General features: G+C 40.5%; 1 protein-coding gene across 2 annotated transcripts in view; it reads left to right on the top strand.

Moving 5' to 3' along the window:
- Positions 1 to 26222, top strand: part of GRM8 (glutamate metabotropic receptor 8) — an 850055-nt gene that overhangs the window by 342677 nt on the left and 481156 nt on the right. For both annotated transcript variants that reach the window (XM_019959027.2, XM_070788098.1), the window contains exons 4-6: positions 17530 to 17665; positions 18135 to 18289; positions 19866 to 20003. In XM_019959027.2, the coding sequence (XP_019814586.1) occupies positions 17530 to 17665; positions 18135 to 18289; positions 19866 to 20003 (429 nt within the window). The remainder of the gene's footprint in view (positions 1 to 17529; positions 17666 to 18134; positions 18290 to 19865; positions 20004 to 26222) is intronic.

Below are 26222 nucleotides of genomic sequence, written 5' to 3'. Positions count from 1 at the left end.
AAAGAATTTAAATAGACATTTCTCCTAAGAAGAGACACTCCCCATACAAGTGTCCATGATGTATATGTGAAAGGGACTTCCCTAGTGGCTCAGATGGTAAAGAATCTGCCATCTGCAGATGTCTTCTGCAGATGTCTTCTGCAATGCAGAAGACACAGATTCAATCCCTGGGTTGGGAGGATCCTTTGAAGAAGGGAATGGCTACCCACTCCTGTATTCTTGCCTAGAGATAGCATGGACAGAGTTATATGAAAAGGTGCTCAGCATCACTAATCATCAGGGAAATGCAAATCAAAACTACAATGAGATATCACTTTGCACATGTTAGTATGACAATTATCAAACAGACAAACAACAAACTATAACATGTGTTGGCAAGGCTATGGAGGAAATGGAATCCTTATACACTATTAGTGGAAATGTAAAATGGTACAACCATTATGGAAAATAATAGAGCCTCCTCAAAAAAATTAAAAATAGAACTACCATATAATCCAGCAATCTCACAACTGGGTATTTATCCAAAAGAATTAAAATCAGGATCTGGAAGCATTACCTGCACTCTTATGTACTCTGAAGCATTATTCACGATAGCCAAGAGATGGAAACAACCCAAATGTCTATTGACAGATGAATAGATAAAGAAAATGTGGTATATACATAAAATGGAATATTATTCAGCCTCAACAAAGAAGGAAATCCTACCATTTGAAACAACATGAACTAACCTGGAAGATATTATGCTAAGTAAAATAAGCCAGTCTCCAAAGGACAGATGCTATATGGTTCTACTTATGTGAGGTGTCTCAAGTAGTCAAAGTCATGTAGGTGGGACAGTGGTAAGAATCCAGCTGACAGTGCAGGAAACGCAAGAGATATGGGCTCAATTCCTGGGTCAGGAAGATTACCTAGAAGAGGAAATGGTGACCCGCTCCACTATTCTTGCCTGGAAAACTCCACGGACAGAGGAGCCTGGCAGGCTGCAGTTCATGGGGTTGCAAAGGGTAGAACATGATTGAGCATGTGTACGCGTGCGTACATGCACACATGCACACACACACACATACACACACACACGCACACACAGTAGACAAAACATAGAAACAAAGAGAATGGTGATTGCCAGGGGCTGGGAGGATAGGGAAATGGGAAGTTGTTCAATAGGGATAAACTTCCAGTGATGCAAGAGGAATAAGGCCTAGAGATGCTGTATAAAGTACTGCCTACGGTTAACATTATGGTATTCACTTAAAATTTTGTTAAGAGAGTAAGTTTCATGTTCCTACCACACACACACACACACACACACACACAAAGGGACCATGAAACACAAGAAGACTTGGAAATGATGGATATGTTTATTACCTTGATTGTGATAATAGTATCATAAGTATATGCATATGTCCAGACTTGTTAAATTATATACATTAAATATATGCAGTTTTTTTGGTGCATCAATATACTTCAATAAAACTGTTAAAAAGTTTTTTTTTAAGAGTTCTTTAAATAACTAAAATGTATGATGACTTGCTTTCAAAAATATGTCAATTCACTCCTCTCCTTTTAGTTCTCTTTGAATCCAAGAAGTTAAATATATAACTATATTTTTAACCTTTACATATCTTAAACACGTAGATCAAATCTTTCTGTGGAAAGTTACCATGTGCTACCTGGAGAAACACTCCAAGTACTTACAATAGCTTGAAAGATGGAGTTTTAAATGTTTTGGTGCTTTATTTTTGTTCTCTGCAGTCCACTTCTTAGCTTAGCCACTGTTGGGCAATGGTTGTGGTGCAATCTTTGCTTTGAATAGTTATTTAGCTAAAATAATAATGATCTTCAGTTATTAGCTCCTTCTTTAAATCAAGAATGTCAATCCCCTTTGAATCTCTGTTAAAATGCTGCTTTGTGTGAAGACCACTGATCAAAAGACAATATACAGGAGAATTCAGGTAATGTTGGTAAGTAGACTAAGATATAACTTGAGGTTTTCAGGCTTTAAGAGCTGTTGTTGAGATACTATTGAGAGTATCCTATTTGTAAAAGTTATTTGGGGGACTTCCCTGGTAATTCAGTGGCTAAGACCCCACGCTTCCAACGTAAGGGGCCTGGTCAGGGAACTAGATGCCACACGCTGTCACTAACAGTTTTCATGTTGCAACTGAAGATCCCACATGCTGCAATCAAGACCCGTTGCAGCCAAATAAATAAATAAATACATATTTTTAAAGGTATTTGGACCTGGGCTTCCCTGGAGGCTCAGTGGTAAAGAATCAATCTACTCATGAGGCTCAGTGGTAAAGAATCCACCTACTAATGATCTGATAGACAGAGTGCCTGAAGAACTATGGACAAAGGTTCATGACCTTAGACAGGAGGCAGTGATCAAGACCATCCCCAAGAAAAAGAAATCTAAAAAGGCAAAATGGTTGTCTGATGAGGAGGCCTTAAAAATAGCTGAGAAAAGAAGAGAAGCAAAAGGCAAAGGAGAAAAGGAAAGATATATGAATAAAGAGTACCAAAGAATAGCAAGGATAGATAAGAAAGCCTTCCTCAGTAGAGGAAAAGAGTAGAATGGGAAAGACTAGAGATCTCTTCAAGAAAATTAGAGATACCAAGGGAACATTTCATGCAAAGAAGGGCACAATGAAGGACAAAACTGGTATGCACCTAATAGAAGCAGAAGATACTAAGAAGAGGTAGCAAGAATACACAGAAGAACTATATAAAAAGATCTTTATGACCACAATGGTATGGTCACTCACCTAGAGCCAGACATCCTGCAATGTGAAGTCAAGTGGGCCTTAGGAAGCATGACTATGAACAAAGTTAGTGGAGGTGATGGAATTCCAGTTGAGCTATTTCAAATCCTGAAAGATGATGCTGTGAAAGTGCTATACTCAATATGCAACCAAATCTGGAAAACTCAGCAGTGGCCACAGGACTGGAAAAGGTCAGTTTGCATTCCAAACCCTAAGAAAGGCAATTCAAAGAATGTTCAAACTACCACACAATTGCACTCATTTCACATGGTAGCAAAGTAATGCTCAGTTCTCCAAGCCAGACTTCAATAGTACGTGAACTGTAAACTTACAGATGTTCAAGCTAGATTTAGAAAAGGCAGAGGAACCAGAGATCAAATTGCCAAAATCTGTTGGATCGTTGAAAAAGCAGGACTTCCCTGGTGGTTCAGATGGTAAAGCATCTGCCTACAATGAGGGAGACCTGCATTCAATCCCTGGGTTGGGAAGATCCCCTGGAGAAGGAAATGGCAACCCACTCCAGTATTCTTGCATGAAAATCCCATGGATGGAGGAACCTGGGGGCTACAGTCCATGGGGTCACAAAATGTTGGACATGACTGAGTGACTTCACTTTACTTCTTCACTCACTTCATCGAAAAAGCAAGAGAGTTCCATTTCCAGTAGTTCCAGAGTGTCTACTTCTGCTTTATCGACTATACCAAAGCCCAAAATGTGTGGATCACAACAAACTGTGGAAAATTCTTAAAGAGATGGGAATACCAGACCATCTTATCTGCCTCCTGGGAAATCTGTATGCAGGTCAAGAAGAAACAGTTAGAACTGGACATGAAACAACAGACTGGTTTCAAATCAGGAAAGGAGTACGTCAAGGCTTTATATTGTCACCCTGCTTATTTAACTTACATGCAGAGTACAACATGCAAAATGCCAGGCTGGATGAAGCACAAGCTGGAATCAAGATTGCCAGGAGAAATATCAATAACCTCAGATATGCAGATGACACCACCCTTATGGCAGAAAGTGAAGAACTGAAGAGCCTCTTGATGAAAGTGAAAGAGCAGAGTGAAAAAGTCAGCTTAAAACTCAACATTCAGAAAACTAAGATCATGGCATCTGGTCCCATCACTTCATGACAAATAGATGGAGAAACAATGGAAACAGTGAGAGACTTTGGGGGCCTCCAAAATCACTGCAGATGGTGATTGCAGCCATGAAATTAAAAGACACTTGCTTCTTGGAAGAAAAGCTAGATCAGATCAGATCAGTCGCTCAGTCGTGTCCGACTCTTTGTGACCCCATGAATCGCAGCACGCCAGGCCTCCCTGTCCATCACCAACTCCCGGAGTTCACCCAGACTCACATCCATCGAGTCAGTGATGCCATCCAGCCATCTCATCCTCTGTTGTCCCCTTCTCCTCTTGCCTCCAATCCCTCCCAGCATCAGAGTCTTTTCCAATGAGTCAACTCCCCACATGAGGTGGCCAAAGTACCGGAGTTTCAGCTTTAGCATCATTCCTTCCAAAGAAATCCCAGGGCTGATCTCCTTCAGAATGGACTGGTTGGATCTCCTTGCAGGCCAAGGGACTCTCAAGAGTCTTCTCCAACACCACAGTTCAAAAGCATCGATTCTTCCGTGCTCAGCTTTCTTCACAATCCAACTCTCACATCCATACATGACCACAGGAAAAACCATAGCCTTGACTAGACGAACCTTTGTTGGCAAAGTAATGTCTCTGCTTTTGAATATGCTATCTAGGTTGGTCATAACTTTCCTTCCAAGGAGTAAGCATCTTTTAATTTCATGGCTGCAGTCACCATCTGCAGTGATTTTGGAGCCCAGAAAAATAAAGTCTGACACTGTTTCCACTGTTTCCCCATCTATTTCCCATGAAGTGACGGGACCAGATGCCAGATCTTCGTTTTCTGAATGTTGAGCTTTAAGCCAACTTTTTCACTCTCCACTTTCACTTTCATCAAGAGGCTTTTTAGTTCCTCTTCACTTTCTACCATAAGGGTGGTGTCATCTGCATATCTGAGGTTATTGAGATTTCTCCCGGAAATCTTGATTCCAGCTTGTGCTTCTTCTAGCCCTCATTTCTCATGATGTACTCTGCATAGACGTTAAATAAACAGGGTGACAATATACAGCCTTGACGTACTCCTTTTCCTATTTGGAACCAGTCTGTTGTTCCATGTCCAGTTTTAACTGTTGCTTCCTGACCTGCGTGCAGGTTTCTCAAGAGGCAGGTCAGGTGGTCTGGTATTCCTATCTCTTTCAGAATTTTCCACAATTTATTGTGATCCACACAGTCAAAGGCTTTGGCATAGTTAATAAAGCAGAAATGGATGTTTTCCTGGAACTCTCTTGGTTTTTCCATGATCCAGTGGATGTTGGCAATTTGCTCTCTGGTTCCTAAAACCAGCTTGAACATCTGGAAGTTCATGGTTCATGTATTGCTGAAGCCTGGCTTGGAGAATTTTGAGCATTACTTTACTAGCGTGTGAGATGAGTGCAATTGTGTGGTAGTTTGAGCATTCTTTGGCATTGCCTTTCTTTGGGATTGGAATGAAAATGGACCTTTTCCAGTCCTGTGGCCACTGCTGAGTTTTCCAAATTTGCTGGCATATTGAGTGCAGCACTTTCATAGCATCATCTTTCAGGATTTGAAATAGCTCCACTGGAATGCCATCACCTCCACTAGCTTTGTTCATAGTGATGCTTTCTAAGGCCCACTTGACTTCACATTCCAGGATGTCTGGCTCAGGGTGATTGATCACACCATTGTGATTATATTGGGAGTTCTTAATACTAGCATCCCCTGAATCTTCAGACTGAGGGACAGAGGCGCAGAGATATCACATAACTTACCCAGTATAATATAGCTAGTCAGAGAAGGGCTAGGATTTGGAGCCAGGAAGTCTAGCTCTGGGATGGCATCCATAACTGTCACACCACTGTGCCTCTGAGCATATGTTTGGATCTCTGATGAGCTGTGTCCAAGTGGTTGTTTTGTTGCAGGAAGTGGGACCCCTGCCAAAGCCCGAGAGTGTACTCTTGTCTAACACTTGGAAATGAATTGTCCAAAGATACACATGTGCTGAGAAAGCAAAAGACTATTGGAAAGGGGCACACAGGTGGAGAGCAGTAGTATAACGGAACCCAGGAGAACTGCTCTGCCATGTGGCTTGCAGTCTTGGGTTTTATGGTGATGGGGTTAATTTCTGGATTATCTTTGGCCAATCATCCTGACTCAGGGTCCTTTCTGTTGGTGCACACATTGCCCAGCCAAGATGGATTGTAGGAAGAAGGAGTCTGTGAGGCAATAGACATGTGGTATCTCCTTTTGACATTTTCTGAATTCTTGGTGGTGGTGATTTGTTAGTTCTGTGTTTCTTACCAAGACCTCCTGTCAGAAAGTAACTCATGCACATGGTCACTATGGTGTCTGGTCCGGGTGGGTGGTTCCAGTCAATGTTTCCCAGAACACTTGAGTGGCTAAGTCTTGTCCAGTTCTGCTCCTCTGTCCATGGTGTTCTCCAGCCAAGAAAACTAAGTGGGTTGCATTTCATGACTGCATTCTAGTTTGTGTGGACCTGAGGAACCCAGCCCAGCCCAACCTGCCTCCTGAGCATCAGAAGCTTTGAGTGTCACATGGAGACAGGCAGGAGAGGGACACTCTGAGCCAGTCGTCTCCATTGCCACTTTTAGGGGCCAAATGGGAGCAGCCTGGAGCTTACGCCCCTTCTGCACCAGGACTTTCATTCCCTCATTTCACTGCTCTTCAGAGTGCATTTAAGGATGATGTGGCATTTGATAGACAAAAAATGTTTGGTGGGGCGAGGAGAGATAAGCACAGATTTAAGTGTGATTTTACTGTTTTAATTGATGTTGTTAAAGATAACACTTGCTTCGCTGTGATGTGCGAGATAAATCTTCTCTTTCACAAGGTGCACTTGAACCTGACAAACAGACGCCCTTCTATCACATTGTGCACTTGGCCGCTACGTCCCAGTTGTACCCCACATACGGAGGCGAAAATACTGCTACAAGAGGTGTGATGACACTTGTTCAAACTTTAGAACAAATTTCACAGAACTATCACTAAAGGACCAGTTACATTAGGCCAAATTGTTATTTTACTTATGTGTCCAGAAAGGTGGAAAGAAATGATGTCAAGGATAATTAGTGCAAAGAGTTGTGATATTGTGATTTATAATAAGAAATACATATTTGGTTTTTATCCAGTTTTTGGCATAGAGCTCCTAAAATCCTTGGAATTTACTAAGTGATGAGAGAGATAAAAGTGTCTTTTGTTATGTTAATGAGGTGACTTTGGGAAAGCCCTTTGAGGAGGGGAGACTTGCCAGAAATTGAGTTCAACCCCTGATGCTTATGTCAATAATGCCTATGTAAGGAAGCCTCCATAAAAACTTGAAAGGATGGGATTTGAAGAAGTATGGTTTTTCCAGTAGTCATGTACAGATTCAAGAGTTGGACCATAAAGAAGACTGAGGGCCAAAGAGTTGATGCTTTCCAATTGTAGTGCTGGAGAAGACTCTTGAGAGTCCTTTGGACTGCAAGGAGATCAAACCAGTCAATCCTTAAGGAAATCAACCCTGAACATTTATTGGAAGGACTGATGCTGAAGCTTAAGCTCCAATATTTTGGCCACCTGATGTGAAGAGCTGATTCACTGGAAAAGGCCCTGATGCTGAAAAGATTGAGGGCAGCAGGAGAAGGGGGCAGCAGAGGATGAGATGGCTAGGCAGCATTACTGACTCAACAGACATGAATTTGAGCAAATTCTGGGAGATGGTGAAGAAGAGGAAAAGCCTGGTATGGTGTGGTTCATGGTGTTGCAAAGGGTCGGGCATGACTTACCAACTTAACAACTACAACCTAAAGGGTTGGTGAGCTCTTGGAGATTCAGAGACAGCATGGAAGCTCTGTGCCCTTTCCCCACACCTTGCCTGAGCATATCTTGCATCTGGCTGTTCCTGAGTTATATCCTTTTATAATAAACCAGTGATCTAGTAAGTACAGTGTCTCTCTGAATTCTTTGAGCCTCCTAACAAATTAATTGAACCTAAGGAGGGAGTTTTGGGAACCTCTAATCTATAACTGGTTGGTCAGGAGCCAGGTAACAACCTAGGCTTGTGACTGACATCTGAAGTGAGGGAGTTGGGGGGTGCAGTCTTGTATAACCTGGACTCTTAACCTGTGGAATCTGACAATCTCCAGCTAGATAGTTTCAGAAGTGAGTTGAATTGTGGCATACCTTGTTGGGGTCAGAGAATTGCCTGGTGATGGTGGAGAAATTCCTTACCCTGTATGAATTAGAATTAGGACATGGGCACTTTTAAGAGCTAACTTGTTTCTATTGTCTTTAAGAAACAACCAAGCAACCAAAGAAAAGAAAAGCTAGTTAATTTGGTTTTGCTCATTGCTATTATTTGGAGATGCATTCATAGGAAATAAGTTAATAATAGTTGACGGACCATATCACATTCTTATTAGGGTCAATTATAAGCCATCTTTTAAGATCAACTGACAATTTTTACCAATCACTTTGTTGTTGTAGTCATTATTCAGTTCCTAAATCATGTCTGACTCTTTTGAGACCCCATGGACTGTAACCTGTCAGAGTCCTCTGTCCATGTAATTTCCTAGGCAAGAATCCTGGAGTGGGTTGCCATTTCCTCCTTCAGAGGTTCTTCCCAACCCAGGGATTGAACCCACATCTTCTGTGTTGCAGGTGGTTTCTTTACCACTGAGCCACCTGGGAATCCCATCACTTTTTTGCCAGTAGCCTTAACTATTGATAAAATGGTACCTTTGTTGATGTGTTATGTATCAAAACCATTCTTTCACACGGATCTAACAAGTTATATAATCAGAGGCTCAATATGATTTTTTTAGAACTTGACAGAAATTGTAAGCCAACTTGAGACACTGGTAATAATCATGTTGTTTAAAGAAAATCACATTCAATATTCTATATGCAGCTTTGTAAGTAATTTCATTTCTAATAATTTAATCCTCCTGGCTTTCCATCACAGTTGGAAGTTGATGCTGTAACATTGTTTCTTGTTTTATTTTTCTCTTTCTACATTATTAATAGAGATTTTGTTCTTAAAAATAAGCAACAACTAAAAACATGATTCTTTGTCCTCTCGGATTGCTTTAACAAAACTTCTCTGTTGAAATACAGGGAGTTTTATGACCCCAGTTCTTTTGTCTGAATTGGCTACAAGTCCAGTACTGTACTGTTTGGATAGGTTGCCTGTCTTTGTGCAGTAAGTCCTCTTTGAAGAGGAACTTTAAAATTAAACAATGGTATTTTATTAATTGTTTGACTTGTACTATTATTTCAGAGATATAATATCTTTGGTTCTCTGTACGTTTAGTTCTTACATGTGGTGAGTCCCCTTTCAGAGCCCCATTCAGTGAAGGTTCCTGGTGCCCTTGCCTCGTAGTGTGGCTGCACTATGGGGTGGCCCCGACTGCAAGGCACTTCCTTGACTAATGTATCTACCCCTTTTCCCAGGATGTCCCCCAGCAAGCCACTGATAAATGTGGAAGTATAATGGCCTGTCCTATCTGACCTAATTCAGAGCAACTCTGGAAGGCATTTCAGCCTCAGCATTCCTGGTGGTGCTGGGAATTTGTCATTAGTCCACAGTCAGCTGGACTTCTTCTCTGCCCACTCCGATTTCCATCCCTGGTAGTCTTCCACTGGGCAGAGATCAAGGCAAATATCTATTTCAAACTCCTAAGGTTGCAACAGTATTGTCTTAGCACTCTATAGTCCAGCTTCTTAATAATCTATAGGCAAATATTTAAATAAAAAGAGCCTATGGGTTGTTTCCACAACACTTACTATTTACTGGTTGGCACCATTAATAGATGAATAGTTTTCACCATGCTATTACTCTTTTAAAGAATTAAATTCTAATGTTCAACCCAGATCTTCAAAATACCTATAAAATCCCTCCAAGAGGAGGCTTGAATCCTTCAGGTATGAATTCAGGGATGACAAAGGAGAAGTAAGTCACTTTCTCCATTCTCTCACATTGAAACTGCCCTGATGACATTGTGATGATCTGTAATAGGCGAAAAGTGAAATCTACTCATCTTATTTACTGGCACAGAAAAGCAGGCAATTACCACTTCTCGGAATTTAGGATATTTAATAATATTACACAAATAAAGTTGAGGGTTCAAGATCTTACCTGTTGACAAACTCATGTTTTAGGTCTAAATATCAGCTATCTCTCCTCTCAAGTCTAATGATGATGCTTATCTGGTTAAGATGAGGATGATGATTAACAATATTAATAAAGTATTCAATGTAACATTTGTATAGCACTTTATCATATTATCCTTTTCATCCCTAGAAGATCATTTCTATGAATCTTGTCACAGAGATGATGACACTGAGACTTGTTCAAGATCACATAGGTCCGACCCTCAGGTCTTCTGGCCCATATCTGTTTTTCTTCACTTCAACATCTTATTGCACTAGCAAACCAACATATATGTAAAGGACCTTTTGTCTCTTGGACCTGAGACTTTCAGGTACTCACATATGAGATAAAGAGACAAAAATTATGAATGAAATTTTTACAAATTTGCTGTTATTTCAATAAGAACAAATTATTGTGCAATCCCACAGATGAACAAACTAAGGCCAAGGTAATATTCTAATTTATTGTACCGTGATAAAAACTATTTTGGGTGCCAGATGCCACATCAGTGAAAGCTTCCTATGAGTTAAAATTTTAATTTTTTTTTTTTTTTTACTTTTTGTGTGCCACTTTTAATCACTTTTAAAAATAAGGATATATTTTTATGTATCCTGTGTTTTCCTACTTGACTGAGAGGTGTCTGAGGTCAGAAATGTCTCACTTCTGTTTATACCAGCAGTGTCTCTTGTCTTACATTTATTTATTCAAAACATATTCATTGAAATCTGTATGTGCCAAGCACCGTGATAGGTAGTGAGAAGTATGGTGGTCAGTGTGAAAGCCAAGATTCAGTAGTCATGGCACATACAGTCTAAGGTGAAAAAAAAAGATAACAGAATTTTAAAAATATACAATTATTGTGGTTGCTACAGTCAAAGGTGATGTGGAAGACTGGAGGCCTCAGAAAAATTTTCCTGAGGACCTGCATTCACAGGGGCAATTGGAAAGATTTGGGGATGGACTAGTTAAATACTTAAGTTTAAATCAGTTCTATAATCTGCATGAGTTCTAAGTATTTTAACTTTGTTCTTAATGCCCAATAGAAGGACTGCATTTGTGTAGCTATTGATTCAGTTTATAAGGGGTGACCTGCTGTGTCTTTTGAATGTCTTTAAATTTACTTTATCTTATTCATCAGTCATGGATATCCATGAAACCATTAAGTCACAAGTATAGTCAGTTGTGGATGGGCAAGATGATGGAAAAAGTCTCGGAGTCACAAGATGTGGCTTTGAAACTGGGTTTCAAACTCTTGCCAGCGGTTGACACCCCTATTTCTCAGTTTCCTCATCAAAATTGTGGTGATAATACCAAGGTTAGAGTCCTTCCCCTAGGACTATGGAGGTACAGAATGCATGAGACTGGGAAGGAGTGCTCAAGTGAAGTGTGTTGGAGAGTGTATGTAAAATGCTCAGCTCAACAAATGATCTTTTAATTATCACTAAATAATCAAAGGGAAAACATTTACACAGGTGAGGAAATCAGACAGGGAATTCTAGAAGGCAGCCAATTATAAATTCTTCTGTACAACAGTCTTTTCCTAAGTGCTAAGCTTTAAAAATTATTTCTTGCTAAACTGGGGACACCTGCAGAACAGGGAATTTAGAGTCCCTGTAACTGTACACAATCACTCTTCCAGAGTGGGGTATGAAGAAATAGATGGAAGAGACATGCTTTGCTGCAGGAGAGCTCCTCTTCCACACTTTAGGAATCTAGATCAAATCAGAGAGTCTCTTTTAAAATTGAAACAATTGATAATGAATATTGTAGGAAAACACATCTTTGATAAAGCCTGAATGTTTGACTAAATTTTACTGTATTTTAACCAAACACTAATAGTATACGATGACCTCTTCTTATATAGTTTTAAATAGTCAAGATTATTTGAGGTGGTGATTTACGGTCATTTGTTACTGCAGTTGATCTGACCTTATGCAATATTTTCTTAGCAGTAGATCATTTTACGTTCTTATCTGGCTTTTCTGATGTGTCCATCTTGTCATTCAGTTATAAGACTGTTGCAGGCAGAATGGAGACAGAAAGTCCTTAGCTCTGGAAACACAGTAGACCATGGGTACTTATGAATGGACTGTGTGGCTTTTTGACTGATGTGAAGATAGAAGTTGTGACTGAGTTTCAAGGCTAAGAAAAGGAATATTAGTTTTCTAACGCCAATTATTTGAGAGTAATTCATTCCACAATAAAATGACCATAAAGCACAAAGCAGCATAATGCCTTTGGGGTGCACGTTCTTTGTAAGGATTTGCTCTGCTGAGATAAATTACTTGTGCAGTTCCTCTTTCTAGAAAGATACAAATTGACCAGGCTCACAAATAAAAGGTGAAGTGAAGGAATAAAAAAATACAGACTAATGTAAAATTCCAACTTGACTGATTTTGAATGAACAGAAATGTTCAATGGATCTGTAGTAAATGACTAAATGAGTGAATTCAGACTAAACCATAAGTCTGGATTGCCTGTTTGCCTCATCTGAAAAAAATCATAATTAAAATTTTCTGGCCTTCATTTCTTCTGGTTATGGAGTCAGAGTTAATCTCAGGATGATACTTAAGATATGGCATGTCTTTAATGGGATCCTTAAGTAATTAGAACAATTTTCTTAAAAGTGCAGTCATGTTTTGAAACAGCTATTGTTCCCCAGAGAGTGTTACAGTTTGGATCTTACATTTCTATGGTTACTTCATGTTTCCACTCACCACAGTTCTTTATTTGATTTTTACACACATTATGCAGTTTTCAAGTAATCCCTAGACTTTGTCCCAAAAGTTTTCTCCTCAAAACATGTAATCACTCCTTTCCGGTCTCATTCCTAGCTCCTGTCCTGCTGGTGGGTTTTCAGAACTCTGTCATTAACCTTTTCCTGTTATTGATTTAAATATTCTCTTTGACTGATGACTTAATTCCCAACACTTCAATTACTACTGTGTCTGCAAGGCAATGGCACCCCACTCCAGTACCCTTGCCTGGAAAATCCCATGGACAGAGGAGCCTGGTAGGCTGCAGTCCATGGGGTTGCTAGGAGTCAGACACGACTGAGCGACTTCACTTTCACTTTTCACTTTCATGCATTGGAGAAGGAAACGGCAACCCACTCCAGTGTTCTTGCCTGGAGAATCCCAGGGACAGAGGAGCCTGGTGGGCTGCCGTCTATGGGGTCGCACAGAGTCGGACACGACTGAAGCGACTTAGCAGCAGCAGCAGCAGCAGCAGCTGCTGCATCTAACAACATTGTGGTTACCACTCCCTGCTTTCTCCTTAGCTCCAGACTCATTGTTTCCATTTCAGTTTTCCATGGGTACTTTGAAAACCACTGGTTCTGAATCAAACTCATCAAGTCTGCCCCTCTTGTATTTCCTACTTGTTTAATGATGTCATCACAGAAAAGTGAAAAAGTGAAAGTGAAGTCGCTCAGTTGTGTCAGACTCTTTGCGACCCCATGAACTGTAACCCACCAGGTTCCTCCATCCATGGAATTTTCCAGGCAAGAGTACTGGAGTGGGTTGCCATTTCCTTTTCCAGGGGATCTTTCTGACCCAGTGATCAAACCTGGGTCTCCCGCATTGCAAGCAGACGCTCTACCATCTGAGCCTCCAGGGAAGCCCCACAGAAACCAGTCACAAAGGCCAAAACCTTAGAGTCGTGCTTAATGGTTTCCTACCACTGCACTACCTTGATCAAATTAATACAACCTAAATATTCAGTTGGCCAAAAAAATTTGATCGGGATTTTCTGTAAGATGTTATGGGGAAACCCAAATGAACTTTTTTGCCAACCCAGTATATACAATTTTTATTTGCCAGGCATGTTTCAGTAAAGGTGGGGAAAATATTACAAAGCCCCACTGATTCTAATTCCAATTTTCACTATCCACCTGTCTCTGGTGACTCAGACAGTAAAGAGTCTGCCTGCAATGCAGGAGATCCAGGTTTGATCCCTGGGTTGGGAAGATCCCCTGGAGAAGGTAATGGCAATCCACTCCACTATTCTCACCTGGAGAATTCTGTGGAAGGAGGAGCTTGGCAAGCTACAGTCCTTGGGGTTGCAAAGTGTCGGACACGACTGAGCACTCATACACCTGCCCTTCCAGGTGTATGATACTGATGGTATCACCCTAGTCGTCATTCCCTGTTGCCTGTCCTAGTAACTTCCTAACTGGGATCATGGCCTCCTGTTCTTTCCACTCCAGGTTGCCCTCTTACATCACTTAGTGGTCCTCATTCATTTTTCTTCCATGAAATGCCATGGTCATAGAAAAGACACTCCTGTGTGCTACTGAAAATTAGGCACCTTCATTACTCATAATCTTGCACAGGTCTTGAATGACATGCATGACCTGGATCCCATCTACCTCTCATCTTTGTCTCATACTTCTCTTCATTCATTAACTCCACTGGTTCTTTCCTGCCTTTTTCCACTCGATTCTCTCCCCTTCTCTTTTCTTTCTGAACTTAATGGAGAGATACCAACTTTAGGGACACTTTCCCTCAATATAAATTAAATGTCCTTGCTCTTCCTTGTAGGGCATGCCATAACTTATATACTTACTTGGTGGTTTGTTTTGCATTAAGCCCGTTTTACCCATAATATTTCTTTGTTGTTTTTTTTTTGCACAAACTTCATATTTTTAAAATTCCTATTTAGAAAGTACAAGGAGATTTCCTTCCTAAACTCTGGTAAGAGTTTTATTCACCATTATATGGTTTTATTCACCATTAAAATATGTCCATTTTATTCACCATTATAAGTCCATATCTCCCGCATGGTGTCTGACAGATAGTGAAAGTGTTAGTCCCTCAGTCATATCCAACTTTTTGCGACCCCATGAACTGTAGCCCATCAGGCTCCTCTGTCCATGGAATTCTCCAGGCAATAATACTGAAGTGGGTAACCATTCCCTTCTCCACATGATCTTCCCAACCCAGGGATCGAACCCAGGTCTCCCGCATTGCAGGCAGGTTCTTTATCATCTGAGCCACCAGGGAAGCCCCATAAATATTTACTAAAGGAATGAATCAATCATCACAACTATTTTGGACGTATCAGTAGGTTAACTACTTACAGGCTCAGTCTATGGCTTGTAGGCAATTCTCAGCACTGAAGAGCAGAGTGTAGGGTTAGTGAAGGTACTGCTGTTGCAAGGATAATTTTAGCAGTGTTCTAACTTTTACAGAGAATAACCTTCAGTCCTGTGGCACTGTTAATCATACGGCATTGTCACATATATTAAATCAGATCACAACACACTGGACACCCATTGTGTGGCTACCACGTGGTTCCTCTTTGTTTGGCTACCTGAAGTTTCTTCCTAAAACACATAGCTCATCATGTAATTCTCCTGCTTATGAACTTTCTGTGGGTTCCTAGCCTTTTCAATATAAAACCCAAATTATTTGGCCTAACAAAGTCATTGTCAAGCTGGACCTGTTCATTCTTTCCAACCTCAACCCCAGACAGTCATGATCCAACAAGGTTCTTTCACACCTTGGCTTCTACCAGAAAGGTCCCAGTTTTGTCCCTGTGCGTATGTATATTTGCCATTTAAAATCTAGCTCTCTCAAGCACTTGAGTTACTCCCTCCTCTGTGTTCCCTAACTGTGGTATAGTCTCTTCATCCTAAAATCATTACATGCTCCATGATAATTTATTGGAATGCCCCTTTCCCAGACTAGCTGGCAACTGTCGGGTTAGATTGGGCATTCCCAGTGTCCAGCCAGATGCATGGCATATAATGGCACCCTGCAATGTTTGAGTAACTGAATGCATTGTCAATTGTGTGGAAGCAAAAATACCTTGCTTGTTGAAGCCATGCTGTAAATAAATGGTGATTTTCTTCTCAAGTGACTCAAAAAGTATGTTCAAACCATAATGCAATTGAAACATCTTGCTGATGTCACTTTTTCTCTTTATATTAGAATATGTTACCTCGACACCACTACGTAGACCAGAGGAAAACTCCTTCTTTTCCTCCTATCCCAGCCCATCAGCAAAGGGCAGAGATATTTTCTACATTTTTCTTTTTGGCCTCTCATTGCCTTAAGATGAGAAACCAAAAGAAGTGTTCTTCCTTTTTTGTTCTGTGAGTTGGATGATTCAGTTCAGTTGCTCAGTCATGTCCAACTCTTTGAGACCCCATGGACTGCAGCACTCCAGGCTTCCCTGTCCTTCACCAACTCGTGGAGCTTGCTCAGACTCATATCCATCGAGTCAGTGATGCCATCCAACCATCTCATCCTCTGTCGTCCCCTTCTCCTCCTGCCTTCAATGTTTCCCAGAATCAGGGTCTTTTCAAATGTTTAGTTCTTTGCATCAAGTGGCCAAAGTATTGGAGCTTCAGCTTCAGCGTCAGTCCTTCCAATGAATATTCAGGACTGATTTCCTTTAGGATGGACTGGTTGGATCTCCTTGCAGTCCAAGGGACTCTCAAGAATCTTCTTAAACACCACAGTTCAAAAGCATCAGTTCCTCGGTGCTCAGCTTTCATTATAGTCCAGCCCTCACATTCATACATGACAACTGGAAAAATCATAGCTTTGACTAGACAGACCTTTGTTGGCAAAGTAACGTCTCTGCTTTTCAATACGCTGTCCGGGTTGGTCATAGCTTTTCTTCCAAGGAGCAAGCATCTTTTAATTTCATGGCTGCAGTCACCATCTGCAGTGATATTGGAGCCCCGCAAAATAAAGTCTCTCACTGTTTCCATTGTTTCCCCATCTATTTGCCATGAGTTGGATGGAATTTCTGCCATTCTGATTTTCATGGTGGAGAAATATGTCAACTGAGTGCTTGTGTCTTTGAAAGTTGACTTGTGTCTCAAATAATCTTGAAGACCATTTGTCTCATAACATATTATGTTTTTGCATAAGTTTCTTGCTACAATACTATGAGCTAAAAAAAGGAAATTAACTTTAAAAGAGGTCTACTGATAAATGTGAGTTCGATCCCTGGGTTAGGAAGGTCCTCTGGAGTAGGAAATGGTAACCCATTCCAGTATTCTTGCTTGGAAAATTCCATGGACAGTGGATCCTGGTGGGTCCATGGGGTCACAAAATAAGTTAGCAAAAGGACCTTCTTATATTTATCACAGGAAGTCTCACCTATAAGACATATTCATACCTTTTTTTTTTTTTTAAAAATCAAAGCACTTGTCCTTGGGCTTATGTTAAATGAATTAAAACAGCCTTTCTTTCCACTCTTTCTCTCCTGTCCTACATCTTGTGCACTTTGATTTTTTTTTTAAGGACATTCACAAAATTAATGTTTAAACTTGAAAACAAATACCCGATGTGTGATTAAGTCACTGATGTCATTCATTTGATATATATATACATATTTGGATGCAAAACATCCTGATTGCTTTTAAATAGGTGAGAATGACAGATATTTTGAGAAACAATATCCATTACTGAGTCATGTGTTTCTATAAAGTAGCTAACCTCATTAAGTGTGTTAAGTAAATGTCTTTTCTGAATCACTTTCTCTCTCTCTCTTTAAATAGGTGGTGTTTGCATTGCTCAATCACAGAAAATTCCACGTGAACCAAGACCTGGAGAATTTGAAAAAATTATCAAGCGCCTGCTAGAAACACCTAATGCTCGGGCAGTAATTATGTTTGCTAATGAAGATGACATCAGGTACTGACTGATATTCTTCCTCATTTAGGATCATATTTGCACCCCACATCCTTTTTCTAATATATTTCATGTTCAGTGTAGAATCTAGTAAGATTTCACAAGAATTGTAGCATTCTTATGCAAGTACAGACTGCCTTCTGCTACATAGAAACAGCAGCCTTCTGGTTTCTCAATCTGAAATGTTTATTGAGTAAAATCCGGGGACTGAAAAGAAATGAGACAAATAACAGTGACAGACAGAATAATGTGAATGAGGTTAAGAATAAGGCTAATTATCAGGCACTGGACTTAAAGTCTCCAATTTATTTCTTTTAGGAGATGTTAAAACTCAGGCAGTTAGAGTGATTGACTTGTTGTTTAATGGTGACCTACTGAGTGTTGATGACTTGATACAGCAGGTCTTGTAACATTCACATGTATAGAGTTTCTTGGTAAATGTGGTGTGCTTTGTTTGTTCTTATTCTCATAGGAGGATACTGGAAGCAGCAAAAAAATTAAACCAAAGTGGGCATTTTCTCTGGATTGGCTCTGATAGTTGGGGATCCAAAATAGCACCTGTTTATCAACAGGAGGAAATTGCAGAAGGGGCTGTGACAATTTTACCCAAAAGAGCATCAATTGATGGTAAGAATGCACCATAGAGAACTGGTTTTATTCCAACTGAATCTAAACTCAAAAGCAAAATCAGAGTATTAGCATATGATGAGATGCATCCATTATTTTATGACTCTGGATAAAATTTGTAGCACTGATGGAAGAATTACCAAGACAGTAATTAAGTATGTAAGTAATTAAGTAAGTAATTTAAGTTAGCACATTATATATTTTTTAAATTAGAAAAGATAGCCACAAGACATTTTTTTAAGGAGCACTCTTGTTGGCCTTAGATATCTCCATGATGTTAGCAGTTGCCCTCTACGTTTGCAGATATCCATGGACATACACAACAGTTATAGCATTGTTGGAAGGATAGTGTTTGCTTTATAGCAAATTAAGGTATGATGCTGGGTTGACTCTATGGATAAATGAATGGCAACAGAAGAGGTGACACATCCTTGAAAAGCAGACTGTCTCCCAAATATCTTTTCTAGTGATCTTGACAGTGACTAAAATTCCTACCTTTGCCATTATCTGTTGGAACAAGGCATTATTTCCAGTTTTAATCTCATGTTTATCGATCAAAGCTCAATTGGAAATTGAAAGAAATATTAAAATCAGAGAAGTAGTCAGTTGACAAATGTTGGTGTATTGGAGGTTTTGTTTTGGTTTTTAATGTATGCTGTTCAAAAGATCATTTCATCAATGTGTAAGAGTGTATGTATTAAAGAGAGAATAATGACAAACTAAGGGCTTCTCTGGTAGCTGGGGCGTAAAAAGTCTGCCTGCCAATGGAGGAGATGCAAGTTTGATCCCTGGGTCTGGAAGATCCCCTGAAGAAGGAAATGACAACCCATTCCAGTGTTCTTCCTTCAATGAGGTGGTTACCTGATCAGACTGACACTTTAGCTTATTACCTAGGACTCTAGAAGATTGGGTTCTTCCCAAGTGGCTCATTGGTAAAGAATCCGCCTGCCAAGCAGGAGATATAGGTTCAATTCTTGGGTTGGGAAGATCCCCTGGAGAAGGAAATGGTAGCCCATTTAAGTATTCTTGCCTGGGAAGTCCCATTGAGAGGAGCCTGGCAGGCTACAGTCCATGTGGTTGCAAAGAGTCGGACACGACTTAGAATCTAAAAAACCAGAAAGTTACATTAGTAGTGATTGTTTACTGAGTTAGCTGAAAAGGGAACATCCAGATCAGATAAATCTTCAGGTGAGTAGAAGCACAGAAATCCAGAACATAGACCCCTACTAGGGGAAAGAGAGGAGAAAAAGTCTGAGTTTGTTCTAAATATTCAGCATGAGGTCACTGGTTGCTGCCACTGGGAGACATAGAGGAGAGGAGGAAGTGGTGGAGATGACACCCAGTCAGCTGTGCATGCCTGAAAGGCAAATGGTGGGAGTAGAGACACTGTCCTTTGATCTCCGTTGATTCTTGCCACAGGGATAGCCTTATTTCTGGGTTATTGGTCCTCCCCCATGTGTTATATGTATTTTTTCATGCAATGATCATAACATAATATAATATATATTCAAATTTCTGATAGTACATGGTTTTGATTTTGAAAAAAATATTTTCATACCTTTCTTCTTTAAAATAGGGTTTGATCGATACTTTAGAAGCCGAACTCTTGCCAATAATCGAAGAAATGTATGGTTCGCAGAATTCTGGGAGGAGAATTTTGGATGCAAGTTGGGATCACATGGAAAAAGGAACAGTCATATAAAGAAATGTACAGGTAACCATTTAAATGTTTTCCTTGGAGCATTTGTGTTTGTCATTACCTGAGAAATGAAGCTTTTCTATGTGGATAGTAACGGCAACATCTTCTACCTCCTTGGATCTCTTGTTACAGTTTCTCAGCAGGGCTGAGCTTCCATTGATCATTCAACAAACTTAAACTTGCACATTGGTTCTTGCAGTCAATGAACAAGTATTTATTGAGCATGTGCCATGCTGGAGTATTTCAGTTCTGTTTTTTTTTTTTTTTTTTAAATTATGGGTATCTACTTTAGACAAAGTACTTTTTTAGGTTTGGTAGGATATTGACAAACAAACAAGACATGATTTTGTTTGCCAGGAGTTCAAAATATAGTCAGGATGACAGATGATAACAAATTGTGCTGACAGTGCTTTTCAACTATTTCAATCCATGTCCCCCATATCCTGCATAGCTCTAGCAGCTATGGTTTTTTGATGCTCTACTTTCTGTATTTTGTACATAAAAATAACAGTGATATTAAATATACATTTTTTGAATGTTAGAATTTAACTTTTTATTTGAAGATAACATGACTGTATATGTGGAAACATCTATGGAATTTTAAAAGTTACTTAGAACTAAGCAGTACATTTAGTAGGATCAATACAAGATAGAAGGTCTGTATAAACGTACCTTTTAAATCCATTTATGGATATTCGTGGATGTATTTATATACCCATTTATATATATTAGAAACTAACACATGGAAAATGAAATATGTACAGCATAATTAAAAAGAACATAAAAAGGGATAATTTTAATAAAGATACATCTCTTCTATACTAAGATCTACACTGAATGAGCATCTTATAACCAGACATTCCTCTCTTGCTTTCCCCTTGGCCCACACATTTTGATATGATCTCCTTTCCCTCTATTTAGTTCCTTTGGAAATAGGTTTTCAAATAAAGATATAATCTGAGAAGTGCTAGAGCAGCCCTATAAATGGAGCAAGGATAGGGATGTGGAGAGGGGGTGCCCCAGTGGAGGGAACTGACTTCCAGGAGCTGGAGTAAGTGAAGTGAGACAAAGTTCATTCTTGTAGGTCTTACATTTGAGTTTGAAGAGTCACTAAATAAGTAAATGTATAAAGGAACAGAGACTTCCAGATGCTGAGATGTGCCTTGAAGAAATACAACAGAGTAAATGTAGAAAGGGTGACCAGGTGGTCTCAGGAAGGAGGAGGAATGGCAGCAATTACTATCCTTTGGTTAAGATGCTTTGCCAAGGAGCTAACATTTGAGACCAGACATAAATGGCAAGGGACTTCTTTCATGGCTCAGACGGTAAAGAATCTGCCTGCAATTCAGGAGACCTGAGTTTAATCCCTGGGTTGGGAAGATCCCCTGGAGGAGGGCATGGCAATCCACTCCAGTATACTTGCTGGAGGATCCCCATGGACAGAGGAGCCTGGCAGACAACATTCCATGGGGTCACAAAGCGCTGGACATGATTGAGTGACTAAGCACATGAATGGCAAGAGTCCTCAGCCATGTGAAAATATGAGAGCAGCCCATTCTAGGATCTAGCACAAGCCTCTTGAGTTTAAGGTAAAGAAAACAAAAAATAAAAGGTCAAGGAGGCCAGAGTAATTGAGACTGAGTGTGGGAGTGAGAGCAGAAGAGGATTGGGACAGGCCAGCTCATGCAGGGCTCTGGGGTTCTTCCTAGAGGCTCCAGAACTGGGGATTAGGGCCTTTATTCTACCTGTAGGGTAGAAGTAAATAAGGCTTTTCATTTAGGACATTGCTCAGATACTTGTTTCAGAAAGATTCCTCTGAGAGAAGTGTAGGGAGGGTTGGAGATCAGGGGAGAGAAAAGAGAAAGGTAAGTCAGTGTCCATCCCAGAGCCCCAGTGGTGGACAGTCTCAGCCTCATGAGATGTGCTAGTTAGGGATGGAACACAGAGTATAGAGATCCTAGTAGGTAGCATTTACAGGACATGGTGAGTGCTGAATGCCCTGGGGGTGGTGGTGAGTGACGGAGGTTCTGAATGATAAATCTCTGCCGGCTAAGTCTAGGAAAACTTCTTAACCGAAAAAACAGCAAGAATGGTAATGGACTATTGGAAGGACTAACTGGAATTGGATTCTGAACTCGCCCCATGGAATTGCCCAGCAGGTGGCACCTAAGGTTTGAGACCCTGCCTAGTGTAAGACACTAGAAATGCAGATTAGGTAGTAGTAGATGGAGGAGACCTGGAAGTTAAAAGACAAGGGCAGAGATGCAGTTACCAGGGAAAATTGAGCAGAGATGAGGGATAACAACCTAACCCTCTAGGGGAGGAACCAGAAGAAGAAATTAAGCATTGCGGGTTGGGGAAGGAGACGTACTGGGAGTCAGGAGAGGAGTTAGGGTGCATGCATGTTCAGTGCTACAGAGAGGCGTGGTTGAAGGACAGAAGTTTGATGGAGACTCAGATGGTGAGGATGGTGAGGGCTGGAGATAGAAATGGAATAGAAGTAGAGGGAAGAATGCTTTTTTAAAAGAAGTTTAGCAGAAAAACAAAGTAGCAATGATGGGAGAACTTGAGAAAAAGCAGAGTTACAGAAATTTCTTTAGGGGAGGGCATCTAATTTAAGCATATTTTCAGATAAACATGGTGGTGGGAAGGAATGTCAAGGGACTTCCCTGGTGGTTAGGTAGTTAAGACTTCCCTTTCCGATGCAGGGGATGTAGGTTCAATCCCTGGTCAGGGAGTAAGGATCCCACATGCCCTGAGGCCAAAAAACCAAAAACATAAAATAGAAGTAATATTGTAACAAAGGCTTCCCAAGAGACTCTGGTATTGAGTCTACCTGCCAGTGGGGGATATGCAAATTTGATCCCTGGGTCAGGAAGATCCCCTGAAGAAGGAAATGGTAACCCACTCCAGGATCCTTGCCTGGAGAATCCCACGGACATTGGAGCCTAGCGAGCTGCAGTCCATGGGGTCACAAAAGAGTCGTACATGATTTAATGACTATACAACAATTGTAACAAATTCAATAAAGACATTGAAAATGGTCTGCACCAAAAAAAAAAAAAAAAAGTCTTTAAAAATAAAGAGGGAATATCAAGAGAAAGATGTTAAAAGTGGAGTAGGATCTTGACAGAAACTTGAAGGAGAGGCATAAGAGGCCTGTGTTACCTTTAAATCATGTGATTAAGTTGGGAAAGAGAGATACACCCAAACATGTACATAAGTAAAGGACAACAAAGTATCTTATGATTAAATGTTAAATTTGGACATAGATATTGAAGAAGTTCAAAAAAGGTATGATTATAAGTTTAAGTTGTAAAACTCAAAGCTTCAGGGAGGAGGTGATTGAGAACAAGAAAATATTGAGAACGCTTCCCAAATGAGGGAAAAGATGGGTCAGCAGAGAGTGGCATGGAGAAGTGTGAAGAACGGAGGAGAGGTTCATCTCATGAAGAGTTTGCATGGCAGTGAATAGTGGGATATAAAGAGCAGTTAGTTTATAGAAAGATTTGAAAGAAGTTATACACAGAGGGCCTTAGGGGTTTTTCATTCATGTATATTGTACACTGTGCTTAGTTTTGAATTCTGAATGTCATTTGATCGTCCACGTGTTTATATCCTATTGTTGTTTAGAGCATATTAATGAAAATTAACCAGTTAGTGAAATGAATGACCTCATGGTAGTGTATATATGTCAATCGTAGTCTCTCAGTTTGTCCCACCCTCCCCTTCCCCACCTTGCCCACGTGCCCATTCTTCACATCTGCCTCTCTGTTCCCGTCTGGTAATTAGGGGATGGCATCACTGACTCGATGGACATGAGTCTGAGTGAACTCTGCGAGTTGGTGATGGACGGGGAGGCCTGGCGTGCTGCGATTCATGGGGTCGCAAAGAGTCAGACAGGACTGAGCGACTGATCTGATCTGATCTGATCTGTATCATTGTTCTAGATTTCATATATATGAGTTAATATACAATCATAGAGCTTTTTAATGGACTGTTTTCAGAATGATCAATTTCTCTAAAGTCATTAACAAAAAATGTTGACATCTTTAGATGTCCTTTAAGCATCTGTCGATGGTGTAGAAGAAATACTTCAGGCAGAAACACTGAGCTGAGGTGTTGTAGAATCCAGATTGGTGGCATGTCTGCTTCATATTCCTTTGATTTATTTGGGTGTTGCTAAAATTGTAACAATCTGTCCAAATAGAACTATTTCTAGTGCAATGAAAATAGTGTTTACTCCAAGTGCTAGGGCAAATGTACCCTTAGGGAACAGGGTCAGTAAACAGATTTTCATGCAAATTCCATTGTGGATGATACTGAAATAACTTGTCTCTGGGTGGAAAATAAATAAAGAATGTGATGTTCTTACTTACGTTTTTGGAAAACAGTAACACGTGAATGTTTCCAGATGGTGAGAGAAGATATTTGTACCCCCAATTGGCACCAACACCCAGTTTTCATGTGTTTTTGGGACGCAGAGAAGATGATCAGCACATTAGTGGACAAAGAAGAAATGTGCTTACTGTACTTAAGAGGAGAAATCTACAGGATATTCATGGCTAGACGTGTCTAGGATTTGAATGTGCTTAGTTGCTCAGTCATGTGTGACTCTTTGTGATGCCATGGTCTGTAGCCTGCCAGGCTCCTCTGTCCATGGGATTTCCCAGGTAAGAATACTTGAGTGGGTTGCCATTTCCTACTCCAGGGGATCTTTTGGACCCTGGGATCAAACAGCATTTCCTTCTTAGCTGGTGGATTCTTTACCACTGAGCCAATAGGGAAGCCCCAGGATTTGGACATTATTTATATTTCCAATTTGCAACGGTTCCACCTAATTCAGAAATGGGTATATACAGTTATACGTGTTTCAAAATCTGGCCTTAACAAAGTTTAGCAGTAGTAGTAGTCTCTCAGTCGTGTCTGACACTTTGTGACCCCATGGACTGCAGCCTGTCAGGCTCCTCTGTCCATGGGATTCTCCAGGCAAGAATACTGGAGTGGGTTGCCATGCACTCCTCTAGGGGATCCTCCCAACCCAGGGATTGAATCCAGGTCTCCCACATTGCAGGCTGATTCTTACTGTCTGAGCTACAGGGAAGTCCTTACAAAATTTATGTCTTAACTATTCACAGTGAGTCCAAAAGTTAGAGAATTCTGAAAGTGGGATATCCACAGGTCCTTTTTGTTGCACTAAGAGCATCTTTTGTGGGTTATGTTTTGAGTAAAATTTTACATTAGGCGAAGGTAATCTGCAACATAATTATTTGCTTCCAGTTGGGGGCAATACTGGAATGTATTTACATGGATAAGTGAGTGCCTCCCAGCAGGCTAGAACTTCTGTCTTATCAATTTTCAGGCAATAGAATGTCTTCAAGCAGTGAGGAGCATCCTTTTCCTAAAATTAACATGGTACAGTTTTTCTAAGATGATTTCCCCCCTAGAATCTCAGAAAAGCTTTCAAAAAGATGTGATATTACTGTTAACTTTGATATGCTGGCCACATTCCAAAGTGAAGTAATTCCTACCATCCACTTAGCTATTTATGTACTTATTATTGCTCCTGAGAGCCACTGAGTTCTGAAAGCTACTACTACTTAATCCTACTTAAAATTCCCTTTGTCTTTCTCAAAAAGAAAAAAGGATTTTTTATCAGTGATGATGGGTGTTATTTTATAGACACTTCTCTGACCTCTCCGCCCCTCTTTCCGTCCTTCCCTGTCTTCTCGAAGACTTAATGCTTTTCTGCCCCTCCCCATCCAGACACCCACACCCTCCCTTGAGGACTGGGGATCAGTCTTCCTCACCTCGCCTTGTTTCGGTGCTTTTTTTTGCACACTTGTTTTCCCACTCAGGCCTCTGCCTGAACTTCCCCTCCGTTGCTCCCCCTCACCACCTCATATTTTCTTTTTCCTGTTCTTTCTCTGATCAGTCCCTTGCCTGACCTTGTTTTGTCCAGCAAGACCCTCATTGACAGTGGAGAGTTTTTCTTTTGAGGTCTCACTTGACTTTTGGAATGGCCATCATTCTGATTTCTTGTCTTTCTGGTGAGGCCAACTTCCCTGGTGGCTCAGACGGTAAGGTGTCTGCCTACAGTATGGGAGACCTGGGTTCAATCCCTGGGTTGGGAAGATCTCCTGGAGAAGGAAATGGGAACCCACTCCAGTATTCTTGCCTGGAAAATCCCATGGACAGAGGAGCTGGTAGGCTACTGTCCATAGGAGCTGGTAG

The sequence above is a fragment of the Bos indicus genome, chromosome 4 (genome assembly GCF_029378745.1).
Source record: "Bos indicus isolate NIAB-ARS_2022 breed Sahiwal x Tharparkar chromosome 4, NIAB-ARS_B.indTharparkar_mat_pri_1.0, whole genome shotgun sequence".
NCBI lineage: Eukaryota > Metazoa > Chordata > Mammalia > Artiodactyla > Bovidae > Bos > Bos indicus.
The sequence above is the reverse complement of the archived record's forward strand: the minus strand, read 5'-3'. Positions and strand labels throughout refer to the sequence as shown.